We start from the raw sequence: 16,383 nt of genomic DNA on the forward strand, positions 1-16,383 counted from the left end.
AATATTTGTTTGCATGTTGTCTCCCTCATTAGATTGTAAGCTCCTTGAGGGCAAGGACTGTCTTTTGCCTCTTTTTTTTTTTTGTATCTCCAGCACTTACTACAGTGCCTGGCACATAGTGGGCATTTAAAAAATGTTTATTGATTGCTTAGCTAGGTCCATTGATCAGATTAACCATATAATTAATTATACTGACAAATTATTTACATATCCCCTAAAACATATGCAGGGATTGTTTGAAAAATAATGAAGTGCAGTTAATCACATTGTTTTCTTGAAAAATACTGTTAATGCTATTTTAGTGAGAACAAAAGCTTTTTTATACCGCTATTAAATAAAAATTTTTAGATATTGTTTATTTCATTATCATTTTTCATCTTTTTGTATGTTTTTTAATATACATAGTATATTAATGCAGTAGTATACATGTATAAATTGCAAATAAATATACATATAGTGGGGATGCTAAAAAATTGTTACTAAAAGGGTTGCATTTCAGAGCAGTGATCTCCAAACTTTTTGGATACTGCATCCCTTATCAGTATAAAAGTTTTGAGCGAGCAGTCCCAATATATGTATATTTATTTATGTACAAACTATATACATTTACCACTGTGCTACTAATATGCACAATTTAAAACAAAAAAAGGAACGAGATAATGTTGAAATAAGCGATGTTTTAAAATATTTTAATAGTACAAAAACATTTTGTCATCATTAAAATATTATTAATAACAATATTTCTTAATGAGAGCAATGCAATCAAATGTCCTAGGGAAAAGAGCAGGCTTGTAAATAACTATTACTTATTAGTACTTAATTATTCACTTAATTTAATCGTTGTGGCTAACCAAACAAGTGAATTTTTTTCTTTTAGCTACTTCTTATTAAAAGATACACAGTACAACAATCAAATAATAGGTCATGATGTTCAGTGAATATTATAGCTTTTCAGTGAGTCTAGTTTCTATGTTTGTAGGTATTTACTATACATATTGCAAAATCTTAAAGTAAAAATTAGTTATCTCTGATTTCAAATTAGTAGAAAAAATGTATGTAAGTGCCTTCCTTTTTATTTATGTGGTTCTTACTAATGGGTAGTATTATATCTCATTCTACTATTCATATTTGAATAATTTTGTTTTGTTTATTTGTGTGTGTGATGAACAGCTTTAAAGTCAATTTGTTTGGACCATAAAGGACAGGGAGGGAGAACAATATATAATAAGATTTGGAAGGTAGGTTGGGGCAAGGTTTCAAACAGCTTTAAGTGCCAGAGGAGTTTATATTCTTAATATTGATTGATTCTAGAGTCAATTTAGAATCACTAGAGTTTGTTAAGTAGGAGGTTGACTTGGTCAGATCTGCTGAAAATCACCTTTGCAGTCATGTAGAAGATGGGTTGGAGAAGGGAGAGATTTGAGGCAGGGAGTCTAATTAGTAGACCAGGTGAGAGACAAAGAGGAACTGAACTGGGATGGTAGTATTTGGGTAGGGAGAAGGGGGAAAATGAGAGTGTGGTGGTGGAGGTAGAAATAGTAGTATTTGACAACTGATTAACTATGGGGCTTGCATGAAAAATGATGATAGAGGATAAAGGATGATAGAGTCCCCCAACAGAAACAGAGGAGTTTGGAAGAAGGGTAGGTTTAGGAGTAAGATAATGTAATGGAATCTGCAGTGAAGATATGGATCACAACCCAGTTATACCTTTTCACCCAGTGGGATTCATTCTGTCTCAACCATAATGAAAACGGAATGGGTGGAACCCTTTCTTATGGTCATTACCCTGGAGCACAACACCAGCTGCCGTGAGGTGACCTGAGAGGCAGAGGCTGATTTTGCTGGAGGGTAGTGAATTTCCCAGTGCCACCTGAACAGCTGCTGTTTTAGGTACCTGAGTTGTGATTAGATTTTTAACTGCTCTCAGTGGCTGATGTTCTGTATATAAGAGTTGAAGTAGATTAGACAATAATGGATGAAGGGCAAATGTGTTTGGGCTGGAGATAAACCCCTCAATTAGATATAGCAGGAAGATGGGATGCACATTCTTCCTATTCTCCTGTCGATTGTTAGCATACCCCTTAATCATGCTACACTTTGGAGACCACTGCTTTAAACCTTGCTGGTATTACTGCCCAAAGACTAAGTGGTTCTTACTAAACACTTCTCTCAAATAGAGAATCATAAAAGAAATCTGGAAAGGATTATTAATCTCCCAAATGGGCAGTATTGTTTCTAGAGACAAAATGATAAATTGAGCTGATTGTTAATTATAAAGTATAGCTAACACTGGATTGGGGATCAGGAGACTTGGGCACTAGTCTGAGTTCTTTAATTTACAAACTAGGTTAGTCACCACTTCTGAACATTATTTTCCTCTGTAAAATAAGAGCTTTAGACTAGATGAGCTAGATCCTTTCTAACTTCAGCATTTTATGATGTGTACAAGCTAAACAGAACTGATTTTACAGGTAACATTCCATATCATTTTAGGACCATAAATTTAGAACTACAAAGTGCCGTAGTAGCATTTAGTCTAAATGAGGAAACTGAGATGTTAAATAGTTTGTCCAAGATCACACAGATAGTGACAGATCTGTGCCTAGGGCTCAGGTCCTCCGACTCCAAATCAAGCACTTTTTACAATGCAACAATCTGCTTTTCATCAAATATTTTTACCCCAATCCTATTTCCTTTTCTCATACAATTATTTTTTTAAAATCCCGAACTTAACAAATATAGATAAAATGAGCATTTCCATGTATAAAATGAAATAGAAAAAAGTTGTACATTATTTTTAAAAACTGTTATTCTTATATTTGCTAGGTTAACAGACATAAAAGAAAAAATTAACCAGTTTAATGAAGAAATTCGGCAGCTTGACATGGATTTAGAGGAGCACCAAGGTAAATAATTATTACTGTTTGAATTTGAAATAGAAAGTACTTAATAATTAAGAGTAAATATTCATGTAAGACTGCTCATTTTTTGAGATTTTTCTATCATAAACCAAGCTTGAAATACTTTTCAGTTATGGTAATGAGGGTTTATATTTTCAGATTTATAATATACGTTTACTTTTTAAATGCTTTACATTACTAAGTCTTAAGCATTTGAGTTAAAAACATTGTTTCCTCATAAAACCACCCAAAGAGAGAAATATATAAATACTTTTAAATGATAGGTGTGTGCACGGGTTAGGTATAAAGAAAAATTTGCAGCAGGCACAAGTGTTTAGCACATTTGTGAATTAAACTTCTGCTTATACTTCAATGCCAAAGCTTTCTATAGAACTGGAAGCACCTTAAAGTCCATTTAGTTCAACCTCCTCATTTTACAGATAAGGAAACTAAGGCCAAGAAAGGTTAAGTGACTTGCCCGGGGTCACATAGCTATTAAGTATGGGAGGCAGGATTTGAACTTTGTGTCTTTCCTGAAACAATTCCAGCATCAATTATAGTCCTCTTATGTAATTAAAATGTACTTATAACATGAAAATCTAGTGAATGATAACTAATAGCCTGTAATAAAGATAAAACTCATTAGACAATTGTCATTTTTGACAAGTTTAATTAGATGATAGTGAATTTGTCAGTTATTTCAAGCTCTTGCTTTCACTTGCTCTCTCTTTCTCTCTCACTCTCTCTCTCACACACACATACACTAGTGTAAATGAATGTTGTTGAAAATAAAAATGTAGCTTATTTCCTCTAAGTTGGGGAGCAGTTACAGGACACTAAAGTTTCACTAGAAGTGAGTTCCTTTTGGTCATATCTCAGTGTTAAAGATTTTTCTTGAGCAGTATTCTTTCCCCACCCCCACTCCTAGTCATACATTGTCCCTATTTTTGTACCATTCTAAAGTACCTGTAAACTCCAAGGACATCTTTATATAATCTTGGAAATTATGGGACTCAACATTTCCTACCCCCTCTCTACTTTTTTCCCCTTTAAATTATCCTTCGACTAGCCTACAAAAACATTTAACCAAGAGAGCTTTTTATTCACAAAAATGTAAACCATGAGATCTAGATTTAGATTGATACTTAGAAATCAGGGGTACAACTTCCTCACTTGACAGATGAGGAGACTGAGACCCAAATGAGTGATCTGACTTGTTAAAGGTCACACAAATAGTAAGTAGCAGTTGAGATTCAAACTTAGGTTCCTACTCCAAGTCTAATGCTTTTTTCCACTCTATTTTGTCACACTTTATTTTACCAGAAAAGCATTTGTCTAGCTACCCCAGTCTAACCTAAGCTAACCTTGGCATTAAAAAAAAAATTTTAAGATCTGTTGCTTTTGCTTACCTTAAGTACAGTCATTTAACTGCTTGTTGACCACAGGCAGCTCCTTAAGACTAAGTTGCAAAGCAATTACAGATCTTTATTGGTAGAGGAAGTTTCCTTATTGAAAGTTTTTTATGCCTGTAAAATCATAGACATGGTCCCCCCCAAGACTGATTAAAGCATTTACTTATATCTGAATCTGGTAACATTTAATTTGTTATCATTGTACTTTAACAGCTTAAAATTGCACTAAGACTTTTGGGTGTTTATACTTGCATAGTATAAACACAAATTTATCATAAAGATATAATGAAAGAGAATTGTAAATTGTCATGAGAATATATACTATTTTTTAAACTTCCTCACATTTCAGATTGAAAAAGTAAGCTGTAGTGGATTCACTCCATACACTAAGATACTCTAAATTTCTCAGAATGATGAGTTTTTTATAAGATTTCCCATAGAAGATTAGCCTTATATTATGAAAGGGAAAGTCAAGCCATCAGTAGTACCAAGGAAACTTATAGTCATGGTTCCTTTGTAACTACTAGACAAGTTTATTTTTTAAACTGGACAAAAATTCTGCTTCATTTTTAGCCATACTCATCAAATAGTTTTCATCTCATTCCATGCTTTTAAAAAATTAATTATAGAGTCATTTTGAAAGAGTGCTAATGTTAAATATGAACTTATAAAAGCCTTGAATCATGGGGCATTGTTGTTACAGTATCTTAAACTGAGTCAATCTTTTCTTAGAAAAGGACAAGATTTTCAGTGTTTTATGACCATAGCATATGTACTTATTTACTAAACTTTTAAAGAAGGAAGTACTTATAAATTCTTGTATGTTTATGCAAATTTTTCTGTTAATGATATATGTATGTACATATTTCCCCAATTATGATGACATAGGAAATAGCTGTTAAATAAAAATGTTAGAAACCTTAGATTTAGGGTCTAGTTGAAAAATATATACTTTACTAACTGCCTTCAAGTATACATGTATGAAAAGTACATAATTAAACTTGTTAAAGTATACATAAAGTGTAGCAAAAGTGATTATGTTTGAAATTAAAAATAACTTCTTGATAGTGGGGGTACCAAAGTATAAAAAAAAAAGGAACCCTCAGGGGAGTGATGGAATTCACATTCTTTTTTTTCCAGTTTTATTAATCTATTTATTTTTAGTTTTCAACATTCACTTCCACAAGATTTTGAGTTCCAAATTTTCTCCCCATTTCATCCCTCCCCCCATTCCAAGATGGAGTGCATTCTGAATACCCCATCCCCTTAATCTTCCCTCCCATCTATCTCTCCCACCCTTCTCTTATCCGCTTCCCCTTCTATTTTCCTATAGGGTAGGATATCTTATTTCCCAGTTGCATGTGAAAACAATTTTTAACATTTGTTTTTAAAACTTTGGGTTCCAAATTTTCCCCCTTCCTCCCTCTCCACCCACCCTCATTGAGTAGGCAAGCAATTCAATACAGTTTATACATGTAGTCATGTAAAACACTTCCATAGTAGTCATGTTGTTAAAAAACTAACTATATTCCTCTTCATCCTATCCCACCCCCATTTAATCTATTCTCTCTTTTGACCATGTCACTCCTCAGAATTGTTTGCTTCTGATTATCCCTTCCCCCAATCTGCCCTCTCCCTGCTCTCTTATCCCCTTCCTCCCTATTTCCCTGTAGGGTAAGATAGATTTCCATACCCAATTAGTGTGTATGTTGTTCCCACCTTAAGCCAAATCTGATGAGAATAAGATTCACTCATTCCCTCTCACTTCCCCCACTTCCCCTCCATTGTAAAAGCCTTTTTGTCTCTGTTTTATGTGAGATAATTTAGCCCATTCTACCTCTCCCTTTCTCCTCCCAGTATAATCCTCTCTTACCCCTTAATTTTATCCTCTGGATATCATCCCTTCATCTTCAACTCACCTGTGCCCTCTATCTATCTATCCATCTATCTATACATGCAATTTTTTCACTCCAACTACCCTAATACTGACAAAGGTCTCATGAGTTACAAATATCATCTTTCCCTGCAGGAATGTAAGCAGTTCAACTTTAATAAGTCCCTTATTATTTCTCTTTCCTGTTTACCTTTTCATACTTCTCTTGACTCTTGTATTTGAAAGTCAGATTTCCTATTCAACTCTGGTCTTTTCATCAAGAGTGCTTGAAAGTCCTCTATTTCACTGAATGTCCATATTTTTTCCCCTGAAGAATTATACCTAGCTTTGCTGGGTAGGTGATTCTTGGTTGTAATCCTATCTCCTTTGCCCTCTGGAATCTTTTAATGTAGAAGCTGCTAAATCCTGTGTTATCCTGATTGTGTTTCCATAATACTTGAATTGTTTCTTTCTGGCTGCGTGCAATATTTTCTCCTTGACCTGGGAACTCTGGAATTTGACTACAGTATTCCTGGCAGTTTTTCTTTGGGGATCTCTTTCAGGAGGAGATCTGTGGATTCTTTCAATTTCTATTTTGCCCTCTGGTTCTAGAATATCAGGGCAGTTTTCCTTGATAATTTCTTGAAAGATGATGTCTAGGCTCTTTTTTTGATCATGGCTTTCAGATAGTCCAATAATTTTTAAATTGTCTCTCCTGGATCTATTTTCCAGGTCAGTTGTTTTTCCAATTTTCATGTTGTCTTCTATTTTTTCATTATTTTGGTTTTGTTTTACAATGTCTTGATTTCTCATAAAGTCACTAGCTTCCAATTGCTCCATTCTAATTTTTAAGGAAGTATTTTCTTCAGTGAGCTTTTGGACTTCCTTTTCCATTTGGCCAGTTCTGCTTTTGAAGGCATTCTTCTCCTCATTGGCTTTTTGGACCTCTTTTGCCATTTGGGTTAGGCTATTTTTTAAGGTGTTATTTTCTTCAGTATTTTTTGGGTCTCCTTTAGCAAGCTATTGACTTTTTTCATGATTTTCTTGTATCACTCTCATTTCTCTTGCCAGTTTTTCCTCTACTTCTCTTACTTGCTTCTCAAAATCTTTTTTGAGCTCTTCTGTGGCCTGGAACCAATTCATGTTTTTCTTGGAGGCTTTGGATGTAGGAGCTCTGACTTTGTTGTCTTCTTCTGGTTGTATGTTTTGATCTTCTTTGTCACCAAAGAAAGATTCTGTTGTCTGACTTTTTTGCACTGTTTGTTCATTTTCCCAGCCAGTTACTTGAGTTATAAACTCTTTGTTAAGGTAGGAGTCTTCTTCTAGTGTGGAGAATGTACTGTCCCAAGTTTCAGGGGTTTTGTGCATCTGTTTTCAGAGATACTTCTAGGGACTTTCTTACAAGGTGGTACAATCAAGCGCAAGATGTTTACTCCTTTCCTGGCCTGTGGTCTGGTCTATGAGTGACCATAAGCACTCTTTTCTGCCTTAGAACTGTGAGGAGGAGTCTCTCTCCATTGCCACTATAAGCTCCACCACACCGGAGCTCTTCCTTGCCCCAGGACCACCATCCAGAATTGTGACCCAATTCCAAGCACAGGCAAAGCAAGAGAATCCTTCCTCTACACCAGCAAAAAGATCCCTGCAATCCCTTTCTAATCAGCCACTCCATTCCCCCTCTGTCTGGGGGCTGAGCTCTGGAAGCAGCTGCTACCCTGGGGCTGTGCTGGGACTGGGGCTGGGACTGCGCTTCTCTCTTGTGGTGGTCACCGCCTTTTCCTACTGACCTTGTAAGTTATCTTTGGCATTTGTGGGTTGAGAAGGGTGATTCAGTGCCCTGAGGCCTGCTTCAGGTTCGCTGAGGCTTCAGGTTCGCTGAGGCTTGGTCTTTGTGGCCTTGGCCCATGCTGAACTATGTTCCTCTCCCAGCCCAGTGAAATAGACCTTTCTAATCACTCATCCAGGTTGTCTTGAGCTGGAAATTTGTTTCACTCTGTCTTTTTGTGGGTTCTACTGCTCTAGAATTTGTTTAGAGCCATTTTTTTTTTTGCAGTTATTTGGAGGGGTTTGGTAGAGAACTCAAGCAAGTCACTGCTTTTACTCTGCCATCTTGTCTCTATCCTGGAATTTATATTCTTAAAAAAAAAAGATATCTCTTGAAAGGATTAAGAGGTAGGGACCTGAACTATGCCACCCTTATAGAACCATGTTTTTATGATTTTTCTGAAACATCTTAAAATCTGAGTTTTTTGAAGTCTTCCCACAATGTGTAGGATTTTTTCTTTGTGGAATCTCCACTTGAAGCTATGTGTATGTGACTTATTATCTGTGTTGTGTTCTTCCATAATTTTCTTCATCACATATTTTCTTTTCCCCAATTTTAAAGTAGTAGTAAAGTATTCTTAGCACACATAATTTTGTTTTAACATAATGTGAGTTTCCAACAGTTCTATGTATACATATACATATAAGTGTACATGTTTTTATGTATACATATGTGTGTGTTTCATAGGTCACCTTTTCTCCATGTAGTTCATTTTGGTTCTCAAACTCATCAGTTGATATACAATGAGAGACCTGTGCTTTGTTTTTTTGTTTTTTTAGCGTCCTGTGTGAGTTAGTTGAGTTGTTCTCTATGTCAGAGTCTCAAAAGCAAGTGGAAAAAATTTCCTTACTAATCCTATAGATGAGAATGTATTTTTTTGTTCTTCTTCCCTTTATGTAAACTAAATGATTTGTCTAATTTCCATAGCTAAATCTCCTTATCTTATTCCTATCTCAGAAATGCCTCACAAAGCTTCACTTCAGTGTTCATAACACAATATTTAGCTTTACCTTCATGTAGATCAGATTCATGTCCTTTATTACTCATGGTGTTAAGTTTTAAGAAGGAGTTTTTGTTTAACTTTAAACTGAAGCTTTATGTGGTTTATATGAAGACCAGTAGTCATTTATTAAGTAAATGTCAACATTTTGATTTGATTTTTAATTATTGCTAGAACTTGTTAAAGAACTATTTGTAGCCATTCAGCAAAAACAAATCACCTTTCCATACCACAGCGGTCCACAAGATGGTGCCAATTTTATGAGAGTCCAATCATAAAATAGAAACCTGGAAATTAGATAACAGAAAATAGTTTCCACAGTTGGTCCAGCCTCTTGATCATATCCTCATACAGTGGATTCTGAATCATGTAACTCATAAGTTCCTAAAGATTAGCTTTACTGTAACAGTGGACATAAGGCATGCAAAGTAATTACTAAAATATACATTCCTCAGTTCAAGGTATGTCCCTCTTCCACTGATAATAGCATGCTCTTCCAATACTTAGCAGAGGACATTATGTATGCCTGCATAATTTATATTTTTCTGTCATGGAAGAATAAAATACATAATCTTATTACTGTAGACAGAATTCTTTACCTGACTTAAGTCTAGAAGCCCAGAGGCTCCATGCTTTGTCTATCTCAGTGAAAATGGAATCTGCAGTTTTTCTTCTTAAATAAATTTCCTGAATGATATCTCAAAATATATTTTAATGAAATATTGAAGAAAATAATTTTATTTCCCCTAGCTTCATCACCCTACAACCTATCTAAGTTCAAACTGTTTTCTTCTCTGACATCTTAGAGTCTAAGTGACACTTTTTTTGTTGGTTCTCATACTATTGAGTGACAAACAGTAGCTTGTGGTTGAGCTTGTAAATAGTTAAAATGAACTCTGTATCTCTTATTTAAAGTAACCTCCAGAGGCCACACTCATTTATATTGTAATCAATGCGTGTCAGAGTACTAATTATATAATCCCTAATTTTCATGGTATGCCAGTTATTCCTACTGTATCCAATTCCTACTGTATCCAGTCCAGCTAATTAACATTTACATGTTAAATGTCAGTCTGTTTTTCTACAGTATTTTAAACCATTCCATTGAGGTCTAGAAATAGAATTATTTTGTTCTAGCCTGTTATAACTGTAAAAAAAAAGTTTTACTTCCCCAGTTTAAAATATATAGAATATGTTGCTCAGTTGGGTAAATGTGCCATAGCAAAAAATTAGCTGTGCAAGATAAGGTATATTTCCATATTTATAATATCTAGTTTAATACTACAGTGTTGATATTTGAATATAATATTGTTATAGTTATATTATTAAATACACAGTATATGCCTATGTAACTAAAAGGTAGTTAAGACAATGTAAAAATTCCATGTAATTGCTGGCAATTGGAAACATTTAAGTCACATTAACTAATGAAAAACAAATATATTGGGAAGTCTAACACATTTAGACTTAAGATACTATCATTTATGAAATTATAGAATTCTGTGTCTCTTATAGGTGAAATGAATCAAAAATACAAAGAGCTGAAGAAAAGGGAAGAAAACATGGACAGTAAGTTCTACCATCAAATTGTGGAAATATATACATACATCTCTAGATATATACAGCACATTGCTTTTCTTTTCTGTAAATCTAGTATTTTTTAAATGATTCTTCTACTATTATGGGGCAACGAGGTGGCACAATGGATAGAATACTGGGTCTGCAGTCAAGAAGACCTGACTGTGTTCAAATCTGGCCTCAGATGCCTTACTAACCATGTGACACTGGGGAAGTCACTTAACTGCTGTTTGCCTCAGTGTCCTCATCTGTAAAATGGGGATAATAGCAGTACCTATCTCACAGAGTTGTGAGAATCAAATGAAATATCTGCAGAGTGCTTAGCACAGTGCCTGGCATATACTAGGCTCTATATACATATTAGTTGTCATCATCATCATCATCATCATCATCATCATCATCATCATCATCATCATCATATTTACAGCAGGTTGCTATTCAGATCAGCTTAATTCATACTGTACACAAAGCACTGTGAGAAGGAGGGAAATACAAATTTAAATGAAACATTCTTTTTTCTTGAAGAACTTATAGTAATTTAGAAGAAACAAGACATGTATAAAAATAACTGTTATACAACTATGGATCCTAAAAAAAGTCCTGCTTTAGTACCTAATCATGGCATGGAAGTGATACTAGATAGCAGACCCTAGTAGGTTCTGGACTTGAAGTCGGGAAAGGCCTATATTCAAATCCTGCCTTTTACACTTACTAGTTGATGACCATGGGCAAATCACTTAACCTTTCTGAGTCTCAGTTTCCTCATTTTTAAAATGGGAATAATAGCAAAGAAGAGACTTTATACGTAGAATGATTGTGAGGATCCTGATGAATGTAAAGCAAACCTTAAAATATAATATGTATTTCAGTTGTTGGTGTTATCAGGCTGGAAAGACTTTAGATAAAGGCTCAGTAGCATGCTGTATTTTCAGTCCAAGGATTGCAAAAGAAAAAAGAAATCCATAGCATGAGAATTATGCCATTGAACAAGCCTTTTACTGCAGGGAATTGCAGGGAAGAGAGACCAATAGGTTAAATTTAGAATTTTTTCTACAAGGATTACGTTTCATACAGAAGTTTTTATATAACCAGATAGATATATAAGTGTTTCCAGTTTTAAAAAAAAATTATAGCTTGCATAAGATCCAGTCACTGGGTACCTTCAAAAGAAAAGAACATCAAAGAAGGTACAGCCATCCTAACTTTCAGGAACTATTTCACATTCTTGTTATTCTTGTCTTGCATAGTTAGGACAAAGAATGGGTCCTACCTGCCTCCTCAAGGGGAAACTGACTGATCAATTCAGAGTTAGAGCTTTCTACAACTTTATCAAGAGTGTTAGTTGTTAGTCGATGCCCCCATTTGGTGTTTTCATGGTAAAGATTTGCCATTTCTTTCTCCAGTTCATTTTAAAGATGAGAAAACTGAGGCAAATAGGGTTAAGTAACTTGCAAGGGGCACATACTTAATAGTTGTCTGAGGCAAGATTTGAACTTAGGTCCTCCTGACTCCAGGAACAACACTACTCTTTTTACTGTATTATTTTACTGCCCCTTTTCAAGAGTAGCTTAGCTAATTATGAAGAAATAGCATCAGAAATTTGGCTAGTGAATAAAGAATATTTTTGGCCTTTGGAGACCCAAGAAAACTAACTAAAATTTTTTTTAATTTCCATTTGATTCTTTATTTTCATTTTTAAAATTAATAAACATTTTAAAAAATTTGTATGTCCCTCGCACTACCCCCACCTCTGAGAATCTTTTTAACTCCAAAAATAAAGCCCTCTCTATCATAATAATGGCTAAAATTTATTTAGCATTTACTGTGTGCCAGGAACTGTGCTAAGCACTTTAGAATTATTATCTCATTTGATCCTTATAATAACCCTAGGAGATAGGTGCTATTATTATCCTCATTTTACAGATGATGAAACTGAAGCAAACCAAGATTGAGTGACTAGCCCAGTTGGTCACTTACAGGTAATAAGTGTCTGAGGCTGGATTTGAACTCAACGTCTTCCTGACTTCAGGCTTAGTGCTTTATCCATTGTGCCACCTAGCTACCTTGATATTTTCCCCCTGTATATCTACATAGTCTAGCGAAACAAATTTTCACATTAGCCATGTACAAAAATGTATGTTTGTTTCTGTATTTTAGGTTTATCACCTCTCTGTCAGGAAGTGAGTGGCATGTTTCATCTTCATTCCTTTGGGATGGTGGTTTATTCATATAAACATAGAAAACCCCTTAGTGTTCTGTAAGCCCTTTTTGTTTATGACAATGACAAAATGGCAGTGAAAGAAGTAAAGTTTTATGAGAACCAAACTGTTCTTAAGTCATCTGCAAACATTAATACACCTTTTGACACTCTTGATGGTTGGTCTTTGTTCAGTAACCAATAAGTTGAAGAAATTGAACCATGACTAGAAGAATGGAACCACATGCATATTGTCATATTTGGAAAGACAACTCACAGGTTGCCACTGGGAAGATAGAGACAGTGGTGATGATGGTTTCATTCTGCCCTAAAAAGGAACAAAAAACATCAGGTCTTGGGATCCTTGGCTTTTTCTTTGCAGTGCTCACAATGAGTCTATATCGAAAGACTACTAAGAAGATACTTGAAACTCATGCATCAACATCTGTAGGAGGGGATGAAGTAGTGGAGGATTTCTATGAAAAATTTGCCTATATCCTTCAAATTAAATCAATATGTACCTTGATATGTGTATAGATGATGATCTCAGTCAAAAGGTAGGTAAAAGAGAAGAACTCAAGCTATGATGGAAAGTATAGCTCAGGATTAAGAGTGAAAGAGGCCAGCAACTTTTACACTACCCAGAAGCTTCATATTTATAGCTTATGGATACTTTCTTTAGGAAAAGAATTTGTATGATAGATAAGTCACTGGAAAACATAACAAAAAATAAATATACTGTATCTTAACAGAAAAAGAATTGTTAGTTATAGAGAGGGTAATCACTTTAGGAATCAGTTATGTATATATTTATATGTATATAATCAGGTCCTCATCTGGTTAGAGGAAAGGTCAAAGTTAATGCCAAGAAGAAAGACATATACAAGATGATATATGTGATGACCAGCAGCTTAACCAACCTGTCTAAAAAAGCTATTGACTCTAAAAATAAGAAATGGGAAAAAAAAGTATAGAGTGTACAAAAGCCAAGAAACCACCCCATGCAGCAAGCTTGTGATGTCTTCCTCAGTGGAGAAACATGGTAGCCAAGGACAAAGTAAGTTCAGCATATAAGTTCATGTGCACACATTGCAGAAGAAAACAACAGAAGATTATGAACTTTAATTCTCGGCAAAAGAAGTTGAGAGGAAAATTAATCTACTGAGATCTTGGCCCAAGAATGAAACTATATCATCTTCGAGACTATTTAAAGAAAGAGTGAAAAGAACATAACATAACAAAGGAAAAAACCAAAGAAACAGATATCTGAGAATTGGACAAATCTGACCACATTTCTATAATGATTTATTTATACTAGTAACTATAGTGTAACCATGACATTTGGCCCCTCTTATCTCAGGTACTACATGAGGGAATGGCAGTTCCACTTAAGAAGATGAAGCCTAGAACAGTGGCTATATCTTGCCAAATACTGAAGAAATCCATGATGAAGGTGACACAGTTTTAAAGACACTCAGAAATCATTTCAAGATATCTCAAAAGGAGCAAAACCCCGAAAGAACAGGATAGATTACCAATAAAAACACAAAACAAGGAGACATTAAAATCACTGACCTATATTCATGCTTTCTCATCTCTATAAAAGTCTTTATGATAGTGTTCTGTGTATTTATAAGGGACATCTTTGATAAAACTATGATTGGAGGAGGTACCTTTCACAAATGATTTTCTTATAGCAGACATTTTTAATCACAAAACTTACTAAAAGCATAAGATCCTGCTGTGACTGTTATTTATGAATTTCAAAACATTCCACCTGTTTGTTAAAATATTATAAGACTTTATGACAGGTATGACCATGAATAACTTTGTTCAACAATATGCTGAGCAGCAACATCAAATGAGACATAAAACAGGGATATATTTACGGAGTTACTTGACAATGTTATGGAAGGTGCTCTAGGAAAAGTTGTGAAGTTTTGCAAGAAAAGAAAAAAAGACATGGTATGCTAGTTTGATAAGGTAACTGACTAATAAAAGGACTTAGTGGGATTGGTGAGGCCTTAGTGTATTTGTAGGCAGAGGAGAGGGAACTAGTGAAACAGAATGAAAATGCAAGGGAAAGAGGGGGTGATTAATGGATCAAGGCCTCATAGGAGGTTGGGGGTGGAAAGAAGATTTGAAATCAAGTATATAGATGGATTAGCTTTAGTATAGAAGTAGATTAATTCTCTTGATATAGAAGGAAATATCATAAGATGGGGGGGACAAAAGTTTTGCAGTGGGGAGGGAGGATATTTGAGCTAGTTGAGCTATCTCATACTAGATATCAGTTCTAAAGATTAGGAGGCAATGTTATCTTCTGAGAGGAACAATATTAATTATGGAGGATTGTATAGATTAGAAAAAGTTTGTACTAGCAGCTGTGTGGAGAAAAGGGATGAATGAAAAGGATTATTGTGCAACAGTGAGAAACTCAGATAAAGTTAGATAGAATGAATTTGGAGTAGACTTCATCAATATAATGTTATTACTTTTCTCAAGCATTGCTTTGTGGTCCAGAATAAATGAAGAAAGTGGATGGTGAAAGTTTTCAAACTGACCCTGGGATTTGAAAAATATACTGGCATTAAATTTCTAAACGTGAGAATCAGTCACATCACTACTTTTCTGTGTTGTTAATATAGCAACAGTAGCTTCTCTCATGTTTTTTGATATATAGCCTTTATTGAGACATTTGAAGAGGTGAAGAATCAGGAACTAGAACGGAAAGCACATATAGAATCCAACATCGTTGCATTATTGGAGCACTGTAGCAGAGTAAGTACTGAGTGTCTTTGTTTTTCTTTTTTGTTTTTTTGTTTTGTTGTTTTGGTTTGGTTTTGTTGTTGTTGTTGTTGGGCAATGGGGGTTAAGTGACTTGCCCAGGTCACACAGCTAGTAAGTGTTATGTGTGTGAGGCCAGATTTGAACTCAGGTCCTCCGGAACCCAGTGCTGGTACTCTATCCACTGTGCCACCTAGCTGTCCCCTCTTTGTTTTCTCATTAGCCATATGTGCTATGACATCTCATCAAATATATTCCCAAATTGGAGTGGCCCCACTATTATCATATCCACTAAGTTCAGCTATTTCCACAGCTTCCTTAAAATCTCCTGGTGTATTCCATTAATTATTTCTCCCTAGGAAACTATCTATTATTTGTTGGGGGCGGGGAAGGCAGTGAAGGGAAATTGGCATATATATCTAGAAAGCCATAAATAGTATGCAAATATGATATCAATTCACAGCACTTATTAAATTTTAGTTCAGTAAAATTGTTGAATGCCTACATTATATACAAGGCCACAGCAACACATGACATTTTCTGATGCATGGAGAGGGTTGTTATATGTATCAATGAAGGGAGTACCCACAAGTTGAATCACAAGTTCTTGAAATATTAAAATGTGTGCAAGGTTTTCTTTTAGGCCTGGGGGAGACAAATGTCACGAGATACATGAGCTACCAAGTGGTACTGTGGCAAGAGCATTGGACTTGAAGTCAAGACAACGTGAATTTAAATTTGACCTCAGATACTAACTATCTGCTTGACCTTGGGAAAGTCATTTAACCTCTACTTGTCTCAGTTTCCT

The 16,383-nt window shown here is 35.0% G+C and overlaps 1 protein-coding gene across 2 annotated transcripts in view; it reads left to right on the forward strand.

The window, feature by feature from the left end:
• IFT74 (intraflagellar transport 74) overlaps window positions 1-16,383 on the forward strand; it is a 129,473-nt gene that overhangs the window by 81,006 nt on the left and 32,084 nt on the right. For both annotated transcript variants that reach the window (XM_020970028.2, XM_020970029.2), the window contains exons 13-15: window positions 2,830-2,909; window positions 10,529-10,582; window positions 15,472-15,569. In XM_020970028.2, coding sequence (XP_020825687.1) covers window positions 2,830-2,909; window positions 10,529-10,582; window positions 15,472-15,569 — 232 coding nt within the window. The remainder of the gene's footprint in view (window positions 1-2,829; window positions 2,910-10,528; window positions 10,583-15,471; window positions 15,570-16,383) is intronic.

The sequence above is a fragment of the Phascolarctos cinereus genome, unplaced genomic scaffold (genome assembly GCF_003287225.1).
Source record: "Phascolarctos cinereus isolate Bilbo 61053 unplaced genomic scaffold, phaCin_HiC Scaffold_4;HRSCAF=312, whole genome shotgun sequence".
NCBI classification, from domain to species: Eukaryota; Metazoa; Chordata; class Mammalia; order Diprotodontia; family Phascolarctidae; genus Phascolarctos; species Phascolarctos cinereus.